Genomic DNA, 27843 nt, shown 5'->3' with positions numbered 1-27843 from the left:
GCCACAGGGCCTAGTAAAAATAGGATCTCTACTCAAATGGTTGGTCCCCATTGTGATCCTACACTTTTTAATTTTATAATAAAAATATTTTATATCATACATATATATATATATATATATGTGTGTGTATAAAGAAGTTGGCCTTTAAATGGGTGGCCCGCTACATACCACACAGCGAGAGCGATAGGCACAATTGGCTCTCTTGCACGTCAATAATATATATATTTATATATGTATATATATACATAAAGTTGTTGTGCAACAGGCTGCCACAACTATGGCTAAAGAGGGACTCGTCCCTACTCAGAGGGATGAGGCCCTCTTCGGGGTGCCTCTCAAATGGGGGTGGGGCTGGTGCTCAAAAGTTGCCACGTCGCCATGGCCCTAGGAGAGGCCTCCATTGGAAATGCTTTTAGCTGCCACATCAGTAGAAGTACGGTTGATGGATGTCCTAGTTGTAAAAGGAGGGGGTGTTAGTTTACCAAAAAAGGAGGGGGCGTTGGTGGCAATTTATAAAACTATAGGTGATATATATGGAAGTTATCCACAATTATAATATCCTCAAACCTAATAGCTCTTGGTAAATCAATTTTATACATATCTTAAACGCTGTAATCCGTAGAGGTTAGCGACTGATCGGGAAAGGATGATACCATCTAGTTTATCAATATGATGAGTACGGTTCATAGGGGTGTGCGAGTCCGAGACCTTGTATTTTTTATAGTATCTGGACCCTATCTTGTAGAAAATTGATTCCAAATATAGAAATACTTAACATATATATATATATATATAAGATTTTTTAAAAAAAAGAAAAGGTTTCGGATACTAGTTCTAGGTACTTAGTATAGTGAAATTGAAACTGAAACCAAAATCGATTCTAACCGGTTCCTCAAATTACTACCCAAAACCTACCAATTATGGTAGGTTTCTATCGGTTTCGGGTTTACGCGATACCCATATACACCCCTACGATTTTAGACTATATATAATTTGGGTTAATCACGTAAAAAAACACGACTTTTGCTCGAATTTCATATTCTATCACGACCTTTTAAAAATATTACAAAGAAACACTACCTTTACTTTTTGTCACGTTTCTATCACATTGTCAATTAATCTTACGGTAACGCTTGACGTTGGGTTGACAATGCGACGTGGCGCGATTTCATTGGACCGGTGAACCCCAAAAAAAAATTCTTAAAAATTTTTAAAAAAGAAAAGAACGAAATTGGGGGTAGGGGAAGGCTGCCGACGGTGGTGGCCACAATTGCGGCCACTACCGCTACAATCGGGGTCACAGGCCACACTAGAGACCGTTCGATAATGGTTGTAATGACCACAATTGCGGCCACCACCACTCTAATCGGGGTCACCGACCATAGGAGAGGTGACTGGTGACCCCAATTGGTAGGGTGGTGGTTGCAATCGTGGCCACCACTGCCGATAGCCTCCTCCTCTTTCGTTCCTCCTTTTTTAAAAAAAAAAATTCAGAACTATTTTTATTAAATAAATCTCGTGGGGTACACCAATCCAATCAAATCCAGCCACAGTCGACGTCAGCTGTTACCATTAAGATTAATGGAAAAATTGACGGTATGATGTAAACATGAAAAAAATCAAAGGTCATGCTTTGCCGTGCCATTTTTTAAACGTCATGATAGAATTGGGAATTCGAGCAAAGATCGTGCTTTTTTACGTGATTAACCCCTATAATTTTTGTTCTTTTATTTTCTTTGAGGTCATAAATATTTAATTATATCTCCATAAAATATTTGTATAACGGTATTTTGTATTTTTAATATTTCTTTATTTTTAGAGATTAAAGAGTAAATTGAAAATTTTATAAAATAAGATTAGGACGTCATTAACTACATTCATCAATATACCCTGAAGACCTCAATTTATTCCCTAGATGGGGTGGGCTTAGTACAGCGGTACACCACTCATTAGAAATTGAGAGGGTTTTTAAGTTTGATTTTCGCTGCGACTCCTGAACTTGTTTTTTTCTTTTCGTTTTCCATATTCTTGTATTAAATCGTGAGCCTCCTTATTGTTATAACCAAAATTACTTTCTATAGTTGGGCATAAGTTGAGGGCAGACACAGCCCATCAGAGTGGTTTTACTTTCCCGAGAGTGTTGTACAGGAAATACACAGAGCTTCCCAAACAGATGGCCTAATGGGCCATTGCTCAAATACAAAGTCTCACTAGAGGAGCAACAAACAAGAGGTGGACTGGACCCAATGGAAAGCAAGATGATTTTTTTTTTTAGGTCAATAGATAGCAAGAAAATTTACTTGAGATATTTTATCCTTCAGCGCCAATCTTGTTCGGATAAACGTTGGAAGTAATTCCCACTAATACGCAGGGATGGACTGGGGAGGGGTTTGGCTGTGGAGTGGATGACAGTCATCCATCCCTAAAATTTTGACATTAAATGGAAAATTATAAGTTTTTAGTGAAATTACTTATGTTCACTTTCCCAATTTGACAAAATTACTTTTTCTTTTGTCCCCTTGAGGAAGAGGTTAGTATAAGGTTTAACATCCAAGAAATCCATCTTACTAAAATGAAAAGTCTACCAAGCAGATGTCTAAGTGAACTTAAGTTCGTTTTCCTTTCTTTTTTGGTAGAAATAGAGTCCAGAGGGGCATATATTAACTAATCGGAACATCGATCCGAAGAGTCTCCGTCTTGGATACAAACTAGTGAGACACGGGGTTAACGAAATGGGCTATGTCCTGCTAGAGATATATACAAATCATTTCTAACGAGCCTAGCAAGGAAGTCAGCCACGGTATTAACTTCACGATATATGCTGTGAACCCTGAAGTCAAATATTTGGAATAGGGTCTTGCAGCCCAAAGCAGGGGCATTGGTCAAAATTTATCGTTTAAAGAACCCGTAATGAAATCACAAATTTCCTTGACATCCAATTCTACTACGAGAGATTATTGGGTGTTTAATTCACGAGCAAGGATTAAATGCAATGAGTCAGATTCATAGGCTTCGATATTCAATTTCATCCATTCCGCGAAGGGATGAAATCAAATATCGAAGCTTGAACTACAAACCGCGTTAACATTCTTAATGATCCGATCTTGCATTATAATTAAGGAAGCCACAACCGCTTGCCACTCGAATTTCATACCAATTATATACTAGATGAAAAAAAAATTGTAATATACATGAAAATATATGAATATAGAAAGATGAATTATTTTAATTTATTTTATTCTTCCTTGTAGAAAATAAGAAAGTGGCACTCCGGCGTGCCCACAAATTACACCTCTGCCATTGGCAATGCACATTTCAATTTCTCTAATTTTTTCAGAGGTTTATCCGTTTCCTAAGCAATTATCTGCGAACCAATGCAATGCAAATGCACAATGAAGGGCCAAAATAAAGAAATTGGCTTTTCCCAATATGCCCCTTAACTCAAACCAGGATAGTGATTAACCCCGGTGGCGTTGAGCCACTGGGTCCCTTGTATGAATGACTCCACGGTGAACTGGCTGGCCTCCGTTGAGTCGTTGATCACCCGGTACCCCGGCCACGTCACCCTCGCGCTCGTGTTTGAGCCTGGCCCTCTGTTCATGTACTCCCCGTAGTAAAGCGTGCTCAACGCAAAATCCCCATCCCACTCCAGCCACCCGGCTGGGTCCACCAGGTCATCGATGTATGACTTCATGAACACCGTCCTCGAGTACTCCTTCCAGGGCCGGCCTAGGTAATTCTTGAACGATGACTTCACGGGAATGAGGTCCGCTGCAGCGGTGACCTTGCAGTTGAGGATTGAGATCCCCGTGTTCTGGTTCGGGTCCTCCCGTCCCTGGGCAGTGAACATGTTCTTCTGGTTCTGGTTGGGCTTCCGGGCATACAGGTTGCACATCTGAATCACGACCGCAGCATTCCCGAAGATAAAGTCAACTGTGCCGTAGATGTCGCACTCCCGGTAGAACTGCCGTAGGGAGTGCACGTACAGAGTATCCTGGTACCCTATGAAGCTACATTGGTAAAAGACTGATAAGTCGGAACCGCTCCGAAGGGCCACGGCCTGGTGCTTTTCGGGTCCCGCGTAGTTCTCGAAGCTTATGCCCTTCGCTATGAACCCGCTTCCAACCACGGCTGAAATTGAGCAAAAGAAACTAGATTATATATTAGAACCACATCGTATCATATCCAAACGAACACATAACATAATTCATGTTGAAGCTGTATACAACAAATTAGTGCAATATATGATCTATTAATGGGCCCAGTTGGGCCTTTCATCTAGCTGAAAGTAATTAGGGAACCTCAATCTAATGGAAATAAAAATGAACCACATTAATTCCGAGTATGGAATACATTGATCTCTATTCGCATATGAAGAGATGAGACATAAGATATATAAGATAATCACTGTTTGGGGTAATCGTTTTTTTTTTACCATCAAATTGCAATCATTAATGCATAAATAAACAGTGGATCATCTAATGATCTTAGAAAAAACATACATCCACGCAAATTGCACGTTACAGAAATAAACAGAGTAACATGATATTAGTTATAAGAGGAACACAAAAAATGCAAAAACGTTACCTACCGAGAAAAAAGAAGCAAAACTGTTAAATTAATAAACAAAAAAGAGAGGATTTACTCGAATCATTATTATTAGTCAAGTGAGTTTAATTGAATTATTATTTATTATTGTTTCTAAGAGCACGTGCATTTTCTGACAATTATTGGCAGAAAGAAGCACGCAAAGTCATCGGCGAGTATCACAAAAAGCTTCACGTGTGTTCACATCGTATCGACCAGCATATTTAGTCAGTCATGACATGAAAGATTAGAATATCTATTTAGGCCCAACATTAATTAAAAGAAAATGAATTAATATAAGTTCTGGAATATTTAGAACTCGCAGATTATTTTGTATTTATCCAGGGAAGGTATAATCGGGAGCATTTACTTCCACATTGTAATTTTTTTATTTGTAATAAAATAAAGAGGAAAAGTACGTGTAGGAGATTTTTTTTTCTTTTAATGTGCAAGTATAAAAAGCAAGATCTAGTGGAGATGCCAGTGTATACATATAATATAATTGTGCATAAATTCGTGTGTATATATATATATATATATACACACACACACGAGACACAGTAACTCATTTTGTGTATAAATTCATATATCCTTGTCGGAAGGGACTTTCCCGACAAGGATCTAATTGACCTTGGGCAACATTTGGCTTCTTTTCTTATTCAATTGGGAAACAAAAAACCTCAGAAATAAAATGCTGGAGTGAGAGCAACTATGATGCATGTGTCGTATGCATTTGATTTCTGTTAAGAAGTTATTGGGTCGTCCTCATCAATTCAATCATGCAATAGATATAAATACAAACGTTGATATAATTTTGCAATATGGTCATGTCCATAATTAAGATAGTAAAAGGAACCATGAGACAAGATCAATCCAAAAGAAATAAGATACACAGGAAAAACATTAGAAACTATGTTATTTACCTACTGGCGGGATCCTTAGTGATCATTATTCCCAATCATTCGTCAGTTATATTAACTCTAGTAATCCATCATTTACATCCATTTTTATTGGTATTTTTCTCAAATCACATGACGAAATAAGACTGTAAAAACTTTCTCCAAACTCGTTAAATAAGACAAATTATTATATTATGATAAAATTAGTTTTTTTTTTCTGATTATAAGACAAGTTCAAGAATCTAAGAAAGGACAAGATAAATCTAAAGAAAGAGAATTAAAAAGTCGATTGACGAAAATCAAACTCAAAACCTTTTAATTTCAATGAGAAGGCAAGCTATCACACCCCGTCTCATCTTGAGGAAGATTTCTTTTTCCTGGTATGCATCCTCGTAATCCGAAATTCAATGAGTTTCATTTAATTCAATTTGAATTTGATCGGTCCATTAAAGTGTAAAACTCCTTTGGCATGAATTTTCTCCACTTATAATATTCGATCTCGAAATTTTATTTAAAAAGAAAAAACGGTTGTATCACTAGAACCATTTCACGTTGGTCGTAACATGATTATTTTAATTAGCAAGTTCCATGCATGTGTAATGACAATATGAAGATGAAGATAAATCTCTTGGCCGACAAGAGACGACCTTAGATCCGGTCCCGCGCAGCCGCGGTTCCTTCATGTGACCCACGGAACCCGTGTCAGTAATTGAAAGCAACTGCGGCCTCTGTACGTAGAGAACGCCATTTGCGGGGACCATATTCTCACCGACACCTATATAGATGTTATTATATTATGGTCTATAAAATGTACGTCTCCCTAGTCCAAATTTTCTGAAACTAATTATCACGAATTTCATCCATTACATAGAACACACACACACATATATATGCTTGACGTTTAAGAAATAGTAGAGCCTAGTTCTCCATGCTCATATAATAATATAAGGTGGACCTTAAATTAATTATAGAAGGTGGACCGAATAGTATAATTGCATGTTCAGCTAGAATCATGAACAAAATCACTTTGATGAATCTGGGTTTGCACGTTTACTATAGAGTCATAGCTCCTTCGATTGGTCAGATGTAATTATAACATGCAATTATTTGACCAAAGAAAGTATAATATATACAATTGATCAATCACTCAATTCAAAGATGGGGAATAAATTTATTAAACTCACTATGATAGATGGTAATGCTGATGTACCATATATCATGGATCTCTGTTTAAGGTGAAATGATCCATAAATTAATAACCTAGAGCACATGCATTCGGCTTACTTAAGATTTTGGTCTATATACATATATATATAGTTGATAAAGTGATTTATTGCCATACCATTTGTTCTCGATTTAAAATCAAGAAATATTTTGTTCCAGTTCTCGTACCATTTTTTTTTAAAAAAATTCTCATGCATTATGTTTTTATTAGACATACAAATCTCTCGCAGAATAAAACGATTTATTTATTCTTCAAATTAATAGTAACTATATGTGTTGTCTTCCTAAGCTGAAATTAGTGCATTTCACATGCATGTTGTTAGATCATGTGCAGTGTTATCTATTAAGTCAATCGCACGTCACAATACAATTTGGAATTTGAATGTTTTTTTGCTTTTGGCCCACTGGTGAGACAACTTTGGCTATGGGAGGCGACAAGTGCCGATAATTGGCAAATGCTTCAACAGTTGATCCTATTCTCCACTATGAATTTCTTTTTTATTTCCTTTTAAGGTTTTAATTTTCTTTTTCATTATCTTGATATTAACTGAAAGTTTCCGTCTTCTCCCATAATAAAAATTAAAACAAAATCGGCCCAAAAAAATGTAATAAAATGGGACTTTTTTTTTTCTATTTGAACCATGGTATTCAAAAGCTTAATTTTGTCTCAATCAATCCAGTCAAGCAGGGTTGGTTCATTAAGAAATAAAACTTTCCCTGTGTGAATTTTCTGCATTCATAAGGATTCGAATTCGAAAATTTGCATAAGTGGAATAAATATCAAATCGCTTGAATCAATCTACGTTAATTGTTACCCTTACTATTATCCAAATACGTTATTAAGTAATCATAATATACAAACTGAATAGTTATCTTATAAGTTGAACTTTTCTTTCAGGTGAATACGGGGCTTGTAAATTGAATTTTTAACTTAGTCATTCAACCGTTTTTCAAAGTTTCTTTTCAATAAGCTCACAGGGATATTTTCAAATTATTTGTTGGAGATAATTTTCATTTGATTTGGGTTATTATTTAAAATTTCATTTCTATGGGATCTAATCTTTCTTCTTTTTGTTATTTTCTTCTTGGACTTTTCTCTATCAGATAAGAGTTCTAATGAAAAAAATTGTGGGCTGATAACAACTTTTTGTCACATGTCGTCGTGAGAATTAAAATAAAATTTTCAAAAAGTGTCTTGAAAATATTTTTAAAAAGAAAAAAGAAAAAGAGAAGTGTTTTCGCTAAATTCCAACCAGAGATGGGAAAAGGTCTTCAACAAAACCCTGATATCACGTCATAAAATAATGCAGTCATCTATCGATCCCTGAAATGCCTGATTGGACCATCAATTTTCTCTTGGTCCCATACATCACGGCATAAATAATCTAAGGCCCTCCCACGTGAATATGTATGTAATTTATACATATATATGTAAATAATATTCATATCAACAAGTTATAATGAAGTATGTTCAGTGCAAATAGTACGTACGAGGAACTTACCGACGGTTGCTGATCGGAAAGTAGTCCACCCGTCGACCACATTCCGGTTGCCCTTCACCCACGTCTTGCCGATGCCGTCTCCGAGGAACATCAGATTCGTCTTCTTGCTGACCACCTCAACGTTCTCAAAATATGCTCCTGCTTTAATGTATATCACAAACCTGCACAAAATTTTGATATATTTTTTCCCATCAAAATTCTTCTTATCTAGTAAAACGAAATTAATATCCAACTTTTGATATATATATATATATATATATATATTGACTCGATTCCCGAGAGTAATTATAGTGGCATTCTGTAATTTTTGCAAGTGATGTGCACAGTAACCACTAACCAAGGGATGTGGCTCAATGAGAAACTAATTTCAGTGGACGAATTTAACCTCGACGTAGAAGTTCGAAAAAGGAAGCGAAAGAACTTGAAAATGGCATTTTGGAGAGAGCCCCTTTCCGATCTTCCACATGTCATAATAATAAAAAGGGTGCTTCTCTTTGAAATTTTGAATATCGGACATTAGCACCACCTACTCTCATCATCTTGTCGCCTCTATATACTTTAAATAAAACCATATATAAAAATAAATAAATCATCTCATATGACAACGAGTCCCGTTAACACATTCAATATTTTCAGATTTAATAATTCAATTCAAATATTTAATACTTTTAGTATTCATAATTAAGACAAATAATTTTCATTTCTATTTTCAATTTAAGTATTTAATATTTTAATTTAGTTATTTAATATTTTGTACGTAAATAGTAAGTACTAAACACTTGAAATAAAATTAGTACGTACTAAACACTTGAAATAAAATTAACACTTGAACATAAATGCCAATTATGTCACTGTAATATTATGTCACATTAAAAATTTTCAAAAAACAATTTTGATATAAAACAACGTACTAAGATGCTCTGACAGCATTATTTAGGTCTCAATCAGATCGTATAAACCCTGTGGAGCCTATGATATGAATCTAAAGTGAGTCATAAACAGTAATTTAATGAACACGGCAGTATTGTCAGTACGGCATTAGAACTTAAAGATTTCTTACTATAGCAGCCATGAAACAATATATCGCTTATCTATGCATGTGGCCACATACCTAGTTGTACTCGAATTGGGGGCGGCTGCGACCGCATCATTGATGTTGGTGAAGTTTCCGGTGCCGTCTTGAGCGACAATGAGGTTGTATTTTGTGGCATTAGTCGATGTCTGAAGCAACTTCCTATTTTTAGTTGAGATCCACGAGGGGAACCCGTGCCGGAGGCTCCCGTACTCCGGAAACACCTCTGATGTGCGAGTCTTGTTTGCTCCGGGTATCTTCTTCAACATGACGAGGGAGTTGCTGAGATGGTTTGAGATTTTCTTCAGCCCCTTCTCAATTTGGTTTCTCACGTTCATCTTGCTGTACGCGAACCCATCGAGGCACGTGTACTGATTCGTCATTGCACCTGCAGCAATTCAAATTAAGAAACACTTTGTTTTGGTGGAATCACGAGTATTCTTAACCTATTAACTAAGATTAATCATGTTCAAACTATGGATTACATAAGAAAAAAACTTAAGCTAATGATTCTTACAAATGAAGAGTTCAATGCTTTTATTTCTTGGGCCCGCCTATATATGTTCTATATTATTGTTACGAAAGGGAGGTACTAAGTGAAATCAAATTTTGGTACCATCACTTTTCCAAATTGTTCTATTATAATCATTGATAAAATAAATAAATAAATAATTATCAAATTATTCAAAAAATATATGCATCACGATTGCATCGTAAATTTCTGGTTGATAAAGGGCAAAACAGTAAGACTAAAATGAAGTGAACATATATGCAAAAAGAAATTATCCAGTGCAACGCAGTGACAAATTCTTCTATTTTAAGAATCAAAAGATATTAATTTTTCTCATAAAAAAATATTAATATTCTTTTACTTAGATTTTTATATGATGGAAAGAAAATAAAATTGCTGACAAAATAATGTCACCAAAAAAAATAAAAACAAAACAAAAAAAATGACAAACAATGTCACGCGGGAAATATTAAATTTTTTAATTATTCGATTCAATTTTTAATATTAAATTTTCTCAATTATTCATTATTTTTTTCATAATTCAACAACACACTAATTATTTAATCATTACTTTTTCTTAACTATTTATTACTTTTTCATATTTTTTCTCATAATTCAACAATACAATCATTACAAATCAATTAAAATTAAATCTCAACTCAACTCAATCCTAAATTCAAACCGATCCTAAGTTTAGGACCGAAGTCCTCCTTTCACACTGCGGGACCTGATTGATTTAAGGCCCCAGAAAGATTTGAACATGTCTCCTTTGCTAATTCGGACATGGATCCGATAAGGGGATTAGGTACAGTGGTACTTGCCCCGGATTAGAATGTTGGGATCAAGACATTTGATGTGTTAAGCCCATCATCCTCCTAATCTAACTGAAAAAATATGGATTTTTTTTTTAATTTTATGTAGAAAATCAGTCAACATTTTACCGCTTAGGAGAGTCTGCAAGTCGTGGAAGTGCTTCGATGCGGAGGGGGTCCCGGAGAGGTCCGACAATGCATTGCGGAACTCATCCATAGTCTCTTGGAAGAGCTCCTGGCAGTCATCCAGCGCCCGCCGCTCGAGGGGTCCAAGCCGCTTGATCCAGCTCCTTTCGATGATCGAGCAGTTCGAGTTGGCGACCTTGACCTCCCCCATGGTGAGGTTTAAGGTGGCGGCAATGACCTGCGGCACGGACTTGGAGGCCAGGTCAGGGAACGAGGCCACGGTCGAGACGCATAGTTCGGGATAGAGCGTCCCCTCGCAGTGGGAACGGGCAATCTCCTCGTGCAAGTGTCGCCGGTGGATGTGTAAGGGTAGGGTTTGGAGCGTCGCCGCGTAATGCCGGGGCCTAGCGACGAGGCCAAGGGAGGAGAAGAGGAAGAGGAAGAGGGCCAAGGTGGGGAGGAGGAGAGTGGAGAAGAAGAGGAGGCTTCTAATTCTTCCGGAAGTGTTCATGGTGAGGAAGAGGGAAGGGGAAGAGGGAAGAGGATGGAGAAGAGCAGAGGAGGGTTCTGTTTTATGCTTGCTTGGTTTGGGTTTTGACCGTATCACTCTATTTTGTCCTATCCACGTAAAAAAAAATAAAAATTGAATTCATTTATCATTGAGATAAGGATGGGTGCTATGATATCACCTAGACCTATTGGATCGACATTCGACTTTCACTGGTAAGTAAAAGGAGGAAGCCAGGAATTTATTTTTAGGGGGGCAACGTGCAATGTTGTATCAACTAAATATATGAAACTCTATATATACCACAGGGAAATTAAAAAATTGGAATTTTCATTTCTCAATATTACGTTGATTTGATTTCCATAAAAACGTCATATTTAAACTGCTGAAATTTCCTCTATCCTATTAATTCAAGTCTGAAAATGGTAATAAATTTTTGCAAGCGTTAAGTACTTAAGTCCCATCCTATGAAGAAAAAAATTTGGAGAGGTTTTATTCTAATAGTAGACAATTTGTCACATGTCCTTGTAAATTCTAGAGCTCAGCATTGGAGAAGGGCAAAAGGATAGTACTTTTCCTTTTGATGCGAAAGACTTTTCGAATCGAAGTTTCTTTCGATCAATGCTTTAATAAAAAAAGCATTCAATCGGGGTTAACCCTGATATAGAGATTTTGTAGTCATCCAATTGAGATGATAGTGATTTCACACACACGTACAATATATATATATATATATATATATATATATAAAGTTAGCACCAACAAATGCTCTCATTCCCCGAATGAGAATCCATTCAAGTGAGGGTGTTGAAATAGTTTTAACCCGACTATGGATTGGTTCATTGACCTCAGTGACAAAAAAAATATTCAACATATAGGTAAGATCCAACCACATTCACTCTATAGAAGATTGGCATATCGAGAGCAAAACTTTATTAATTATCATCCGAGCCAATCTGACGTTGCTACTTACCAAGTTTATATTCCTTTTCGATGAGATCATACGGCTTTCCTCGGCTTATCGGTAGGCGGTTGTTCGTATCATTGCTTTTCTTGGTAGTAGGGGATGGAGAAATGATGAAAGGTTATGGTCGAATGGCCTACATAGACGCTGAACTATCACATGGCATTGGAGTTGGAAGGTACTTTCCAGTGAGTAACGTCCTCCGACCACTTATTAACGGTACAACAGTTTTCTGTTTCATACAATTTATTTGGTCCTTTGTCTTTCCATTAACTTAAAATTCAAAATCAATTCTCTGCCCGCCACGTAACCCCCCACATTGATGAAGCATGGCCAATCATTAATTAATCGATGTAATTTTATACTCTGAAATCAACCACCTCAAACGCAAGATCCGGCACCTTATACCATATTCACATTATGAAAGTTCAAATTGAAGGTGTACTAAAGTCGATCTCGCTAATCGTTAGCCCCAACATATGCCGAAACGGTCTCATCCAAGATGTATGATGCAGAAGGGGTTGTATTTGGTTTTAAAGCATCATCTGAGTCTTTCTCTTCGTATGAAGATGCATTTGGATGGCTATCATATCTTGTTCAGTTCTTTTTTAATTTCATAGGTAGTTTCTCTCGTTAGATCACAGTTGATAGGAGAAATGTCAAATGGATCGAGAGACTACATTGTTCATTCCGTCTGTGAGTTTCCGAGGGGTCGAGAGACTTCATTGTTCATTCTGCTTGTGAGCTTTCGAGTTCCGAGCACACACCCGATGGCCGGTGCTATCGCTTTAATAGGAGTTGGTTCCTTCAATATACTGTCGGATTTTCCTTATTCAATCGGGCAACCATATTCTAATTTTGCTGAAAAAGTAGATTTACTCCCTCTCTTTTTTCTTTTTTCTTTTTAATTTAATTTTACAGAAGGTGACGATGATTATAAATACTTAGATATAATGAAAAAGGCATAGCATAGTAAAGTACACTTTCACTTAATAATCAAAAGATTTTAAATTTGATACTCGTTATGCTACTATCCGCCTCTTTCTTAATTATTAGGATATAATATAGTGACGTACATCTTCACTTGGTAATCAAGAGGTTTCAAATTTAATATTCGTTATGGTGTTATTCCTCTATCTTTATTAATTATTAGGATCTTATTTCATTGTATATATTAAACCCTATAACCTCTCATCGAAAAAAAAAAAATCTAAAATTTCTCTTGTAATCGGAGAAAAGAAAGAGAAAATACTTAAATCTAGTGATGGATGGAAGTGGCCACTCGCTAGCCTCCTCCATCAGGGATGAGGTCACTTCTGGTGAACGCTCTCGTCTCCTTCTCGCATTTGCTCTTGTCAAGTTACCTTTTGGCAAATTTGACTTGAGAGCTCCTTTTCTAATAATTAAATTTTTCAGTAAAATTATAAATATTGTTGAAATTACTTCCACTTAAATTACAACTTGTTCATGATTACAAAGTATTTTGAATGAATTTTTTTTTAAATGCGTAACTGCAAGGTGATCACATAGTGTATGATTTATACAATTTACTTCTTTTATGGGTTAATTATGATATGTGCAAATTAATCATTGAGATGGAGCAACTTTTGGACCATATCTATTATATCATAAAGCTACCGACAGGACAAATCTTTTCCTTTTCAGAGAAAAAGTCCACGCGGAGGAAACGTATGTGGATCTGCTCCCTTTGATTTTTCGACTACATGTCATCATTGGCTTTTTTAGCTTTTTATTGATCAATCAACCATCGAGCAGGTCCCATCTCCTACTAAAATCCGAAGTCCCATTCAGGACGATCACCCTTGAGTGTATTCATTCGAGTACATACGGCAGCTACAGCGGACGAAGGACACAATCAACATCGAAGATTTTAGTCTTCTTCCCCCCCCCCCCCCCCCCCCCCCCCCCCTTTCCTGAAGGGTAATTTACACCGAAGGCTTTAGTTGTTATAATGAAAATCCGGTTATTGAAGTTACTGTATGAATTTACTTGTAATTTTTTTTTAGCGTGAATCTTGGTATTCGAAAGTCCAATTGGATCCCGACTAATCGAGTTGAGCCGAATCGGTCCACTAAAGAGTAAAGTTCTCTCAGCATAAATTTTTTGTATTCACAAGTACTCAAATTCAAGATCTTACTTAAATAAAAAAAATACCAAATTATTTGAATCAATTCACGTTGGGATAAAAGTTTAATTTTATATGTAAAAATTTGTGCAATGGGATGATGGATTATGGACTTCTATCGGTAACTTGCTTTGGTTTGACATCGAAAATCACCCCGATTCCTTTCCTTTGAAGTCTACCATCGCCCTGAACTCAAGTCTCCTCTATTTTTATCTTTTCATTTTTGCTGAATTCCTCTATTTTTTTTTATCTTTTTTACTTATAAAAGAAACTTACGAACTTAATAAAATAAAATAGAAATAACAAAATGTAAGACTCCCATTAAAAAAGATCAACTCAGATCTAATCTTTCTCTTATTTATTACTCCCATTCACTTTTGCATTTTATTCTTTTGTAAATGTACATATTAGTCATTTTAACTTTTTCAGCAGATAATTCAATAGACTTAAGATACACTAGCGGAGCATCCACGCTATGCCGCTGGAGAAAAATTGAAATTTCAACGTGATTTTTTTTCATTTTATCTAGATTAAATTATATATTAGCTCATAATTTATCATGAATGAAAATATCTCATTAAATATCACGAATATGTAGTTTATTCCATATTTACGTTATGGTCTTTCTATGAGAGAGGTATTTTACTAATACGATATCATTATTTCAAATATAAACTAATATACTTAATAAAAATATAATTTTATAACTAATACAGAAAATAATGAGTAATAGAAGAAATAACAATTTCAAATCCTAGCTTTTCTTGTATAGGTGTTGTATTATAATCATGTAATTATCTCTTTCCATATACACACCATGTACAGATCTATATAATGTAATGCAATACACCTCAAATACCAAGTTGAGGTTTCAGCCAAATTCACTATTCTTTGATGGTATCAGAACCTTCGATCGAGTGATCTATACAGTTGACCTCGATCAGGCCAACCTATCTCCTCTCTCCCTTTTCCCAACCTTTTAGACCATGGTTGACTCTATTTTAATTCTCAACCTTCCCTCCTTTATTCCTATTGTTCAAGTCAACTGAATGGTCAAAATTATATGTTTTGGAAGGGCATTATCAATCCCTTACTCAAGACCTATGGCCTCTTTTCCTACGCCGAGGGTCGAGTACCAGAGCCTAGCAAAACTGTCAAAGGACCAGATGGCAGTGTCTCACAAAATCCAAAGTATCTGCAGTGGGTATCCAGAGACAAGTTTGCACTGACCTGCATCATGCTTGTAGTAATCGAAGAAATTGTCGTCACCATCCTCTGTGCCAAGACATCCCACGAGGCTTGGTGCTCCTTGGAAACTGCCTTCCTCAATCAGACAACAGCACTAGAAGACCTCTTGGAACAACAATGGCGTGACTTTCGCAATGGCTCACCGTCAATGCTGGGATTCATCAATGAAGTCAAGAAGAAAGCCATCAATTTCGCACAAATCGGAAAACCTAAGACTCCAGCAGAAATTAACCGACGTATTTACACTGGCCTAGGACCTGAATGTGAGCCTCTTATCTTAGCCAAATTGGACACAATGATAACGATGAGTATCGATGAGCTCACCTCATTTCTCATGGGGCACGATGAATGCCGCTCCTATGTTGCCATACATGAGCAATCTGCCTCAGCTCCTCTCTCTAGCATCTTGGACCGCCTCCCACCGAAACAAATTATGCAAATGGTTGAGGGAGGAATGGAGATTGCAGTAAAGGGAAGAACAAAGGGAAAGGCAAAGGAAACGAGAATGGTAGCGGCAGTAGTTACAGTAGCCATAGCGGGGGATTCTTCGGTAGTCGCGGCGGAGGATTCTCCGGTGGCTACTTGAACAAGCAAGGAGGCTCTCGGGGGGTGGGGGAGGGGGTTTGGAGGGTCTGGCTTCCAGAGCTGTGGAAGAAGGATGAATAACCCTAACTCTAATTTCTTCGCAGGATAGGGACCATTTGAGATGAGCAGTTCGGGTCAAAATTTCAACTCGACCCGAGATCCGCGAAATTCTCAACCCGGTTCTTTCTCTCAGCCCGGAGCCTTTTTACCTTTTGGGCCCTCTTGGTCTGACCTATTTCGCGCTAGGTCCAGTCCAGCATCTCCTTATAACCCAGTTTCTTCATCAATTTTGTGTCAGAACAGACCCGGTCACGTTGCCCCGTTTTGTTAGTTCAGTTACTTTTCTGATGTTCAGGTTAATCTTGCTAAAGCTTCTCCTCAAGGACTTTATGACCTTGACTGGTACACGACTCGGGTGCTACACATCATGTCACTTTCGACCTTGCTAACCTAAACATTCACGATGAGACACTGAATTCTGATCACATCTATGTTAGGAATGGTAAATCTCTTTCCATACTTGCCTTTGGTTCTTCCACTATCAAACTCTCCTCTTGTACTTTACAGTTAAATCATATTTTATATGCCCATAATATATCCAAAAGCCTCATATCTATCTCTAAGTTTGCTCGAGATAATACTTGCTTTTCTGAACTTCATCATGACTATTTCATTATCAAGGATCAACGAACCTGCCAGGAGCTTTTGCGAGGCCTAGTTAAGGATGAACTTTATTGTTTCCACTCGAAAGGCAGGCCCACCAGTCATCCTCAGGCTCTTCTATCTGCTTCTACCTCAAGTAACTTATGGCATCAGCGTCTCGGTCACCCATCTTTCCAATTGTTCGTCGTGCTCTAGGTTCTTCATTACAATTAAATAAGGGCAAATTACAAAAAAAAAACCCAAATTTTGTAAAAAGTCTCAGTTTTGTCCTAAATTTTGTTTTGTAACAAAAAAAACCATAAGTTTTCTAAAATGTCTCAAAAATGACCTCCATTATAACTTCCGTCAATTTTTGTTGCTAATGGTGGGTCCCTTTAACAGTCCACGTAGGTCACACGTAGGCAAAAATTGACGGAAGTTATAACGGATGTCATTTTTGAGACATTTTAGAAAACTTATGGTTTTTTCTGTCACAAAATAAAATTTAGGACAAAATTGGGACATTTTACAAAATTTGGGTTTTTTTTTTGTAATTTACCCATTAAATAATGATCGTGTTGGACCGATTTGTTCTGCATGTCAACAAGGCAAATTAATAAACTGTTCTTTTCCTCCTACTATGCATAAGAGCAATTTTTTATTTGAACTTGTTCACATTGATATTTGGGCAATCCATTCGCATACTAGGAATGTCTACTATATTCATTTTCTCGATGATTATAGTAAATTTTACTGGTTTTATGTCATGAAAGCTCGATTTGAAGTCTCACAAATCTTTCGTGCCTTTTGTCTTCAAGTTGAAAATCTTAATGGACATAACATCAAGTATTTTCAGTCGAATGGTGCCAAAGAATTCCTATCCACTGCCTTTTCAAGTTGTATTGCAAAGTAGTGAAATTTTTCATCGTATTTCGTGCCCTCATATTCCTCAGCACAATTACTCAATTGAACGTAAACATCGTCACATAGTAGATATGAGCATTTCTCTTCTTTCTCATTTTTCTCTTCTTTTCGAGTACTGGGACTATGCCTTTGAAACAGCTGTCTATTAGATCAACATGTTGCCCACCAAGTCCTTACAGTTCAAATCTTCTTATGAAATTATGTTTGGTCACCTGCCTAACTATGGTCATCTAGGGGTATTTGGATGTCTTTGCTTTTCATACTTGCGTCCTTACAATCGTCACAAGTTGAACCTCGCTCCCAACCATGTGTCTTTCTTGGCTATCCCTCACATTAACAGGGATATCGGTGCCTCAATCCTATCAGTGGTCACATCTTCATATCTCCTCAAGTTGTTTTTTTATAAGCGCTCTTTCCCGTTCAGAACTGGCGCACCTATCTCAGTGAAACTTGGAAGGTCATCCTTGAGCTTTGCTTCTGCTACTAGTATGTTCCCCTCCGATATCAGTAATACCTTTCCTGTACCTTCTGAGACCACACACATTTTTATTCCACCTGATGTCTTGAATAGCCTCCCATCCACATCTACTACCCTGATAGATGTTGCAACTAAGGTCATTGACCAGTCCGCAGTTGAGGATGCTTCGGCTACTACTGATCCAGATGAGACTGACCAGGCTCCTCTTGTTCCATTTACTTCTCAGAACACACACATAATTGTGACAAGGGCTAAGGATGGATTTCTTCCTCCTCCAGCCATCCTACAGCCTTTTTTGTCTCTATTACTTTACAAGAATCAGGTTCCTTTGCTCAGGCTCGCAAACATTCTAAATGGCGAGCTACCATGCATGAGGAGTATCAAGCATTGCTCCAGAATAAAACTTGGGATCTAGTTCCACCGTATTTCAGAAAGAATATTGTTGGCTGCAAGTGGGTATATCAGAGTAAACAGAAGGCAGATCGAACAATTGACCGCTACAAGGCTCGCTTGGTAGCTAAAGGCTTTAATCAGCGAGAGGGTGTCGATTACGAAGAGACTTTCAGCCCAATCATCAAACTTGTCACCATCCGAACTATCCTTTCCATTGCCATCTCCCTGCAGTGGCCCATCAGACAACTCGATGTGAAGAATGCATTTATTAATGGCCATCTTTCCGAAGAAGTTTACATGTCTCAACCTTCGGGATTCATTGATCATTCTCGACCTAATCATGTATGTCGCCTCCGACGTTCTCTATGTGGCCTCAAGCAAGCACCTCGTGCATGGTTTTAGCGTCTGAGCACTTTCCTTTTTCAACTTGGATTCCATGACTCAAAGGCCGATTCTTCCCTCTTCATACTCCGGCATTCAACCTATGTTATGTTTATCCTGGTTTATGTTGATGAAATAATCTTGACTGGGACTCATAAAATAATCATAATGCTATATCTGGATATGTATATAGCATCTTATCTTTTGATATTTTATTATCGTAATATGTATATATCTTACTAAGTGATCATATCTTACTATTCTTTTAGTTATTTCAATGAATTAACTAATTCGTGAAACTGAACATACATAAATGACTTATATAAATATATATATATGTATGTATTATTAGAGTTTGATAAGACATAACATGTAAAGTCATAATCTTTATGTAGTGATTTTCTTATTAAATTGAATAAATCAAAGATATATTATCCCAAAAAAATAAATCGAGATATTGAATCTTTAATTGTCAAATCTATTGATGTATGTTGAAGATATGTCTCGAATACCGGTATCGAAATTGGACGAAAAAGGAAAGGGTGAGATATTAGATTCTCCTGCGATTATATTTCTTATTTTGTAAGAATTTCGTTGTATTTCTTAGATTTTTAAATAAGAAAATTATCTCTTGGAATACTAGAGATAATTTTAGAAAATCTATAGAATATTTCAAAGGGAGAAATATCATAAGACTATATTAGGATATATTTGAGTTATCAGGAAGGTATTGTATCTATTTAAAATCATGGCTAATCTTTTTGGGAGCTCTCGGGTTTACTCTCTTGAAGTCTTTAGGTTCATAGAGTGGTTTACTCTCTTTGAGTCTTTAGGGTTCATAGAGTGAGAGAGTTATGAGAGTTGAGAAGATTGTGAGGCTCTTCTCATGTTTGAGTTTTGTAATGGGGGCTGAAAAACATGAATGTGATCTTCTTGAAGTTGTAATCTCTGATTTATTGATATAGTGGAATCTCTGGCTTTGTCTGTGGATATTTTCCCCAATTCGAGTTTTATCACGTATATCCCAGTGTTCATTGTTCTTACTTCTCACTCTAAATTCCTCGAATTCGACATCGGTCACAACAATGTACGCCCTCTAATTAGCTTTGAAGAACTCAAGTTTTGGGAATAAATGCACATACTCACATAAAATATATTTCTATTTAATTAATTAAGGAGAAAAGAAAAGAGAAAAAATTCAATATGGGAGCAATGGCATAATCGATCTCTTGCCTCAATGCGTGCGAGTGGGGTGTGCTGGGAAGGTCTAAAATGCAACCACTTTAAAAGTGACTGCATCATACATGTAAGTAAATTACTTAAAAGAATAGTGAAGTAATTAAACTTTGAGTAAATTACAAGTCCTTCAAGTGAATTACACTTATTTTGATAAATCAGCTAGGGTAAATTACCAACATTTAAAATAAATTTTTCGAATATCTATAAATTTTTTACTTACGATGTTTAGTAATTTATAAGGGTTTTAAATAAACTTTACTTAAACTTTTATAAAATACTTTGAGTGCACTGTTCCAGCACTTTTTAGTGATCCACCTTAGAATCTCCCCGGGGTGTGCTACCAGGGGAGCTAATCGTCTTATTGACAAAATTTAGCTGACTTATGGTATATTTTGCACAGAAAGATATATGAATCTGAGCTTGACAACTGTCCCACTTAACAATAGATTTAGTTTTACTCGCGGATGGATATGGATGCAATATCTCAGCAACTTATAACTAACTACAAGCAATTATTTCCCAACAATTTTATTCAACTCCTATTTTTATTTTCATTTTTTATGAACAGCACTCCAAAACCATGCTTTAAACGAAACTAAGCAGAACGTGAAACACTAGTTGTTTTGACTAAATATGACTTGAAATGTGGATTCTAATGGGGGTCTTTAAGACAAATCCGGAAATTCCGAAAACCGATAATAGGCTGATCATAAATTTACCCTCACTCATCTCAACTCCATTCAACCCTGTCCAGTTAGTGGCGTTCCTAAACTGAACTAAAGGAGGATGTAGAACTAAACATTCCAAATCGGTATCCACAATTTTACACTTATATATAATCAAATCTATCAACAAATTAATCCTCATCGGAACCAATCTTCTGCTTCTTCCACTTATAAGCTGCTTCCAAAATTTTCATGGTCGGGGCTTGGGTTTCCTCAGGGAACAGATAATCAAAATACTCCTCGTACCTGCAAGTTAAATCCATTGTTAGAACAAAGCCCAAAGGAAAAGCAAAACGAAAATTTTAGCTCAGGAACCGAGACATACCCTGCTGGACCATCCTCAGTCATTAGCTGCCTCTTCTTCTTGAGTTTCTTCGGAAGCTTAGATTGGACTAAACTGACGTTCCCAAGCTCCCCGAAGCTGTTCTCCAAGTTCAGCCATTCCTCTAGAAGCATCGCCCTTTCCTCCTTCAGCTCGGGAGCTGAATTTCTAAAGTAACTGACAGCTCTATCGAATACTCCTGTTGCATTCAGCATCGAAGCTTAGTCAACGTTCCAGCTCTTACGAATATAAGATTTGATGAACATGATGAATGATAAAGATGAGAGAGTAAAAGAAAAGTTTAGGATATACTCACTTCTTGCCCGCTCTATGCACTGCGGCTTCATGTCCCGTTGTTCTAACTCTGAAGAAGTGGAATCATCCATAGCAGAAGCCTCGAACTTCGCGTAACTGATCCAGACCTTCAAATGCTTTGTGCGATCTAAGAGCCTCTCGTAGAGCTCTCTTGTTCTCTGGAATTCACCCTCTGATATCTCAAAGTCAATATATGCCTGTTTTCAGATACAAGACAGAAACCCAGAGTCAATTTTGGCATCAACTTAATGCCCTTTTTTTTTTTTGTCAGAAAGGGAAAAATCATTCAATAGAAATACGTGCCAATGGGGCTACTCGTCCCCAACAGGTCATACAATGATGTATTGTCCATCCCTTCAGTAGGTCAACTAAAATACACAAAAATAAACACACGAGTCCCTAGCATAACAAGCAAGAAAATCAGCTGCTCCCTTAGCTTCACGATAAATATGACAAGCACTAAATATAGCAATTCCCTAGTATCAACTTAATGTTACCCATACTCCATAAATTCTTTTCCAACCAAGAGGGTACACAGTGCACACCCATTGTACAATGGGGAAACAATATTTACAAAAGAGCAGAATCCAAACACAAGGGACCTTCAGGAATCAGTACACTTTCCACATCATTCCAACCTGAAATTTTGACAATCGAGTGCGACCCTAAATTTCAAAATGGTATCAATCCTATTAAAGATTCTATAGGTAAGAGAATTGAATATAGCACCCAAAAATTCACAGCAACAAATCCAGCCATATTTCATTAAGTTTGGATGAAGAATCATACCTTCCACAGAACTTCTGGCATGTCTAGAGCTGACTGTGATATGGCAAGCTCGAAGATAGCTCGAGCTCGTTCAGTTTCAGAAAGTGATCTTTCTAACTCTGCATACTTACTCCAAGCGTAGCAATTCTCAGGGGACCACTCTAAATATTTCTCGTACAGCTTCCGGCATCGATCCATGTTCCCCAGTTGGAGCTCAATCTCGATGTACTTTTTGAAAATCTATATCATCAATTAAAAAAAATAAGAAAGGTTATCTTCATTATAAAAAATTTATCTTGCTTTGATCTACCATTAAATCTAACATGTATGGTACTAGCTCCAATCATAACATACCTTGTCTTTGGGAGCCCTTCCAATTGCATTCCCCAAGATTTTCCGTGCACCCTCCAGATTAAGTTGCCGTATTTCAAACTGAGCAGCCAAGAGCCATATCTTTGCAAACGAGAACTTCTCATGGGGAATAAGCTTAAGACACTCCCTGCAATAGTTAATGTCAAGTGACTCTTTAGAACCAATAACTATCAGTTTGTGATATTAAATTTAAAGGCCCATCCATCATCACATGCATGTTAGGTTCCCTTTAATGGATAAAGTAGATTCAAAAGATATATGAGACCCAAAAACACATTGAAGAAATATTGGAACATTTTGATCTATATCAGGCCCCAGGAGAAAAACTATCAAAACGAGCAAATGCTAAGGCCTGACAAGTCCACGTCACAACCCATGCCCAGACTACAGCCTCTACAAAGAGAATGTTGTCTAGTACCATAAGCAGGAGCAGTTGTGGGTATCGAATGTTGCAAGGACTCTCATTTGCATGTTAAAGGGCAGTTTCTGCTATAGCACTAGCAATCCAAGTCTGTTAACCCCAACAGTGACTTCAGCAAGCAACCTTATTCATAAAAGCAAAACAATTGATGCTGTCTCCTTTCAGCTGCCACTTTAGAGAGAGAGAACCTAATTTCAGGAGAGGCAATGCCAATTTCTGGGTTCTTAGAAAATTACTTTCTAAAATGTATAGAGAGAATATAGTAATACTAAACTCTTCATAAAGGGAAATTGTAATAATAGTACTAAGCTCGGATAACAGTTTAGTAATCCCCCTTAAAAGACTCTCTCTCTGCATATAGAGAGGCCCTTTCCCATTCGCACAGAAGATTCCTAATAACCAAAAATAAAAAGTTGCAATATTTAAACTACTTTTCTTCGCCAAAATTGACCAAGCATCAGAATGCTTCTCAAGCAAATTTCTGGGAGGCTAGGTTATCAATAGCATCAACAATCCAAAAAGTCGTGTATCGAGGACTATGGCTAGTTATTGTGCAATTACGTGCTCCTGAGTGACCAAGAAAACAAAATGGCGTGCCTCCCATTCGTACACATCAACGACGAAGGCACATGAATAGCATAGCTCATCTTTCTCAGATATGACGTACTTTTCCAAACATTTTCCAAAACAAATAGAAATTGATATACAGTTTTCCTTATGTTACCGAAAAGCAGAAGCTAAGTCCCCCTAGCATACTTTCTTTAATCAGAAAACTATCCCGCAAATGTTATCACTTCCTTCAACAGAATTACTACACTCCATCTACAATATAAAGATTAGATGTAAAATTTTATATGGACACCTTTAGTACAATTTCACATCCAAAAAGAATCCAATCTCTCAGACCAGAAATATCTGTTCAGACTTAAATGATAAAAAAAAAGGTTAGTCGAGGGGGCATGTGACCATGGAAAGCGAAAACAATTATATGTATATAAATCTACTGTATCAGGATCTGGGTATGAATCAAAGGCCTGGCTCAGGGAAAGACTTCTTTCCCTCTACTGTAGAAAGAATGATGGGTTGCTTGCAGTGGAAATGGAATATCCTATGCAGTTAGCTTTCCTCGGGTGTAATTCAATCTTTTGTTCCCATTGATCTAAGAGCTGGTTGAAAGGTCTTCCTTGGGGAAACAGGACCAGTAACAATAAGGTACCAGCTTAACTAAAACTTATTCTTATTCTCTGGTTGTTAAGGCCTTTATTTACTGCTGGTCTAGCTAGCTGCTCTATCTCTTCAAGCCGATAGCTTTTGTGTGAATAAAATGTCAAAGCTTGAAAACTGAACTTGCCGTAGTTTGCCAACACAACCAGTAAAAACATAACAATAACAGCCTATAATCATAGAATCTTCTTCCTTGCTGCATTATCAAAATCTTACTGAAAACATAGTCCCTCGCATAATGGGGCATATTTCATTGTTTTTGAGCTTTTTCCTACTTTTGACCTAAGCTAATGATTTGCAGTGAATTTCCACGAAAAAGAAACCCCCATGTATCAACTCAATGTCTAAATTCTGTCAATGAAAGGAAACATACCGATACACGTCGCGTGTACGCACCATATCCTGAGCATCAAGCTCTTCATACAACGCATAGTTAATCCTTCATCATAACAAGAACACAACACCAGTAAGCAAATTAACCAAGTAGTCAGAAATTGCACCTACTAAAAAACAAATTCTCAAACACGCGACAAGCCTACCATAAGTAAATATATCTCTGCCAGTAACGCTTCTCCTCAGCTGGTGGCACATTAGTGATTGCTCGCTCATAAACCTCCCGCGTCCTTGCCTTGTTACCCACACTCTCCTCCAAGCGGATATAATCAAACCACGAGTCGTAGTTCAAAGGGTTTTTCCTAACCTCATCCTCATACTGGAACCTCCTCTTCCCAACAATCGCATCCTCGATCCCCTCCCTATCGCCATATTGCTTTTCAAAGGCAACAAATTTTCTGTACAGGTCCTCAGCCCGCCCCTTAGGGATGTGGTCAAGGGCGAACTTGTAAATGCACCTTGCCCGCTCAGTCTCCTTGCACCGCTCCTCAAATTCAGCAAAGGCCACAAACAGGATCTCGGCCTCCTCATCATCAGCAAGCTTCTGCACTGCCTGCTCGTATACGGCCCTCGCTCTGGCCACCTCACCGTTCTTCATCTCAAACTTGGCAAACTTGATCCATGCGCTAACTCTCGGGTGGCAAAGGACAAATCTCTCATAAATTCCCCTAGCCCGATCAATTTCATTGTAACGGAGCTCAAATTTAATGTAGGAGAGCCACCCCTGCTGGTCAGGGGTCCAGCTCATCCATCGCTCGAATATCTGCCTCGCTCCGGCAATGTTCCCAAGCATCTCCTCCATGTGGATATACTTGTACCAGAGCTGGTCTATACGAGGGAGGAGAGAGACAGCACGGTCCCATACGTTCCTCGCATGGTTGATGAACTTGTTCTTCATCTCCATCTCCGCATACTTAAGCCATAGAGTGTGGTTCCGGTAATCAACCTCCAAGGCACGTTCCCACACCGAACGGGCCCTGTTAAAGTCCTTCTGCGACTCTTCCCACTGCGCGTATTTCACCCACACGCCAATGTTCCATCGGACTCGGCGGATGAGATCCTCGTATTCCTTGCGCTTCCTCAGGCGGTAGTCTGCGAGCTCGGTGGAATCGGTAATCTTCTGCTTCGGGGGCCGGATCTCGGCCTCCTGCCGCTCCCGGGCCTCACGCAGGATCTGCTCCGCGGTGATTTGGATAGGTGCAGGGGTCTTGTTCTTGACCCTCGTTGGACGCGGGAGCTTCACCTCCGTGTCCTTCCGGGTCAGGTACCCCAGGGTTGGGTCCGACTCCGCCATTATCAAACTGCGTAAGCTCTGCTAAAATCTCTTCTGCCAAGCTGAATTGAAACAGACGGCAGCAGACAATCGAAAATCAATCCACTCTGCAATTTGGGCAAGAAATCAACGAATTACAAAACCCTCATCCTCAAGCTCAACCTTGAGCTCTGGCGCTCACTCTCTCTTCCTGTCGCTCTCTGTCTCTTCCACCCCTCTCTCTCTCTGTTTTTGTTTCTGGTCGAAGGCACAAAACTCCCGAAATGCCACACAAAAATCAATTAAATAAAACCTAATCCTTCAAAGAACCGTTCACCCTCAATCCAACTCAAAACCAACGGACTCCCTCCATCTTCCTCCTCTCCAAGCCGAATCCTTAACACCCACCAACTCGATTCTTACCTTCAATTGCCGTTTGAGCTCTCTATCTCGTTCTCTGCCTCTCCCTCAGCCGAAACAGAACAGAGGAGACTTCAACCCTAGCTGCTTTAGAAGGGAAGGTTGGGCTGGCAATATTTCACGCGACACGATACACGACACGGATACGATACGAAGTTAAACGGATTTGGATTGGACATTTTTTATAATCGGTCTAAACGGATCCAACCCGTTTAAACACGATTAATAAGCGTGTCTTATCGAGTTGAACCTGTGTAACTCGATTAAACCTGTTTATTTAAATATGTTTAATCGTGTTACTATAATCATGTAACCCGTTAACTCGTTTATGTATTGGAATTTACCAAAATATCCTCATGTAATCTTAACTTCCTAAGTCCCTAACCTAATTTCTTTTCTTTCTTTCATCCAATCCAACACATGTCGTGTTAACGTATAAACATGCCGTGTTAACGTGTTCGGAAAAACGAGTTAATCGGATAAATATGTCGTGGTAATGTATCCGGGTAACTGAGTTGATCGGATAAACAAGTTGTGTTAACGTGTCCCGATAACGTTTATAATCGTGTCGTATATACGTTTACCTATTATGACACGTTTAATTAACGGGTTTAAACGTGTCTAAACGGGTTGACACGGATATAAACGTGTCGTGTATGGGTTTCCAAAACCTAACCCGTTTAATAATCGTGTCGTGTACTGGTTATGACTTTGATGACACGAACCTGTTTAGACACGACACGTATAAACACGACACGACACGAATTGCCACCCCTAGTTACAGCAACGAAGAAGACCATTAATACTGCAACCCAAAAGTGCTGGAAATAGAATATCAATGCACATGTAAGGATAAAAAAAATGGATATTTACCTAAAATGATCCATAATTTATCCGTTTTGTCAAATCTATCATATACTTTTTTTTATCAAATTTATCTCATGGTTTACTTTTTGCATCAAATCTATTACGGCGTTATCTTTTCCGTCGACATCTAACGGCCGTGCTGACGTGGCGGCCGTTAGATGTCGACGGAAAAGATAACTTTGGGATAAATTTGATACAAAAAGTAAACCATAGAATAGATTTGACAAAAAAAATATATGATAGATTTGACAAAATGAATAAACCATGTACCATTTTAGGTAAATACCCCTTAATATTGCAACCCAAAAGTGCTGGAAATAAAATATCAATGCACATGTAAGGATAAAAAGAAAAATGATCACATAAATTCATCAATAGGCCAAGTCCATTAAATACATTACATGTCTGATTTGGTCAAGTGAATCAGCTGGGCAAATCCATTACTTGATGTTGAAAATCCAATATAAGTCTAATGGCAGATATATTTTTCTCAATAATCATAATATATATTACTGCAAAACTA

The 27843-nt window shown here is 37.7% G+C and overlaps 2 protein-coding genes across 4 annotated transcripts; both read right to left on the bottom strand.

The window, feature by feature from the left end:
* Positions 1-3208: 3208 nt before the first annotated feature.
* LOC116211460 (pectinesterase-like) lies at positions 3209-11292 on the bottom strand. Its single transcript, XM_031545852.1, has 4 exons — positions 10737-11292; positions 9324-9672; positions 8213-8373; positions 3209-4131 (listed from the first exon to the last, which is right to left on the bottom strand). Exons 1-4 carry the CDS (start codon positions 11242-11244, stop codon positions 3437-3439), a joined length of 1713 nt encoding a protein of 570 aa, XP_031401712.1. The 5' UTR covers positions 11245-11292; the 3' UTR covers positions 3209-3436.
* Positions 11293-20862: 9570 nt separating this feature from the next.
* On the bottom strand, positions 20863-26598 carry LOC116211217 (crooked neck-like protein 1). Of its 3 annotated transcripts, none has more exons than XM_031545490.1 (8): positions 26457-26598; positions 24928-26116; positions 24762-24827; positions 22726-22870; positions 22393-22611; positions 21605-21800; positions 21292-21487; positions 20863-21212 (listed from the first exon to the last, which is right to left on the bottom strand). In XM_031545490.1, the coding sequence occupies exons 2-8, from the start codon at positions 26073-26075 to the stop codon at positions 21098-21100; spliced, it is 2085 nt and encodes a 694-aa protein (XP_031401350.1). In that variant the 5' UTR covers positions 26076-26116; positions 26457-26598; the 3' UTR covers positions 20863-21097. The 3 variants fall into 3 exon arrangements, with proteins under 3 accessions (XP_031401350.1, XP_031401349.1, XP_031401348.1); XM_031545489.1 differs by having other exon boundaries at positions 24928-26161; positions 26457-26589; XM_031545488.1 differs by having other exon boundaries at positions 24928-26524.
* Positions 26599-27843: the final 1245 nt, after the last annotated feature.

This window comes from Punica granatum, chromosome 6 (genome assembly GCF_007655135.1).
Source record: "Punica granatum isolate Tunisia-2019 chromosome 6, ASM765513v2, whole genome shotgun sequence".
In the NCBI taxonomy this organism is placed as follows: domain Eukaryota; kingdom Viridiplantae; phylum Streptophyta; class Magnoliopsida; order Myrtales; family Lythraceae; genus Punica; species Punica granatum.
The sequence above is the reverse complement of the archived record's forward strand: the minus strand, read 5'-3'. Positions and strand labels throughout refer to the sequence as shown.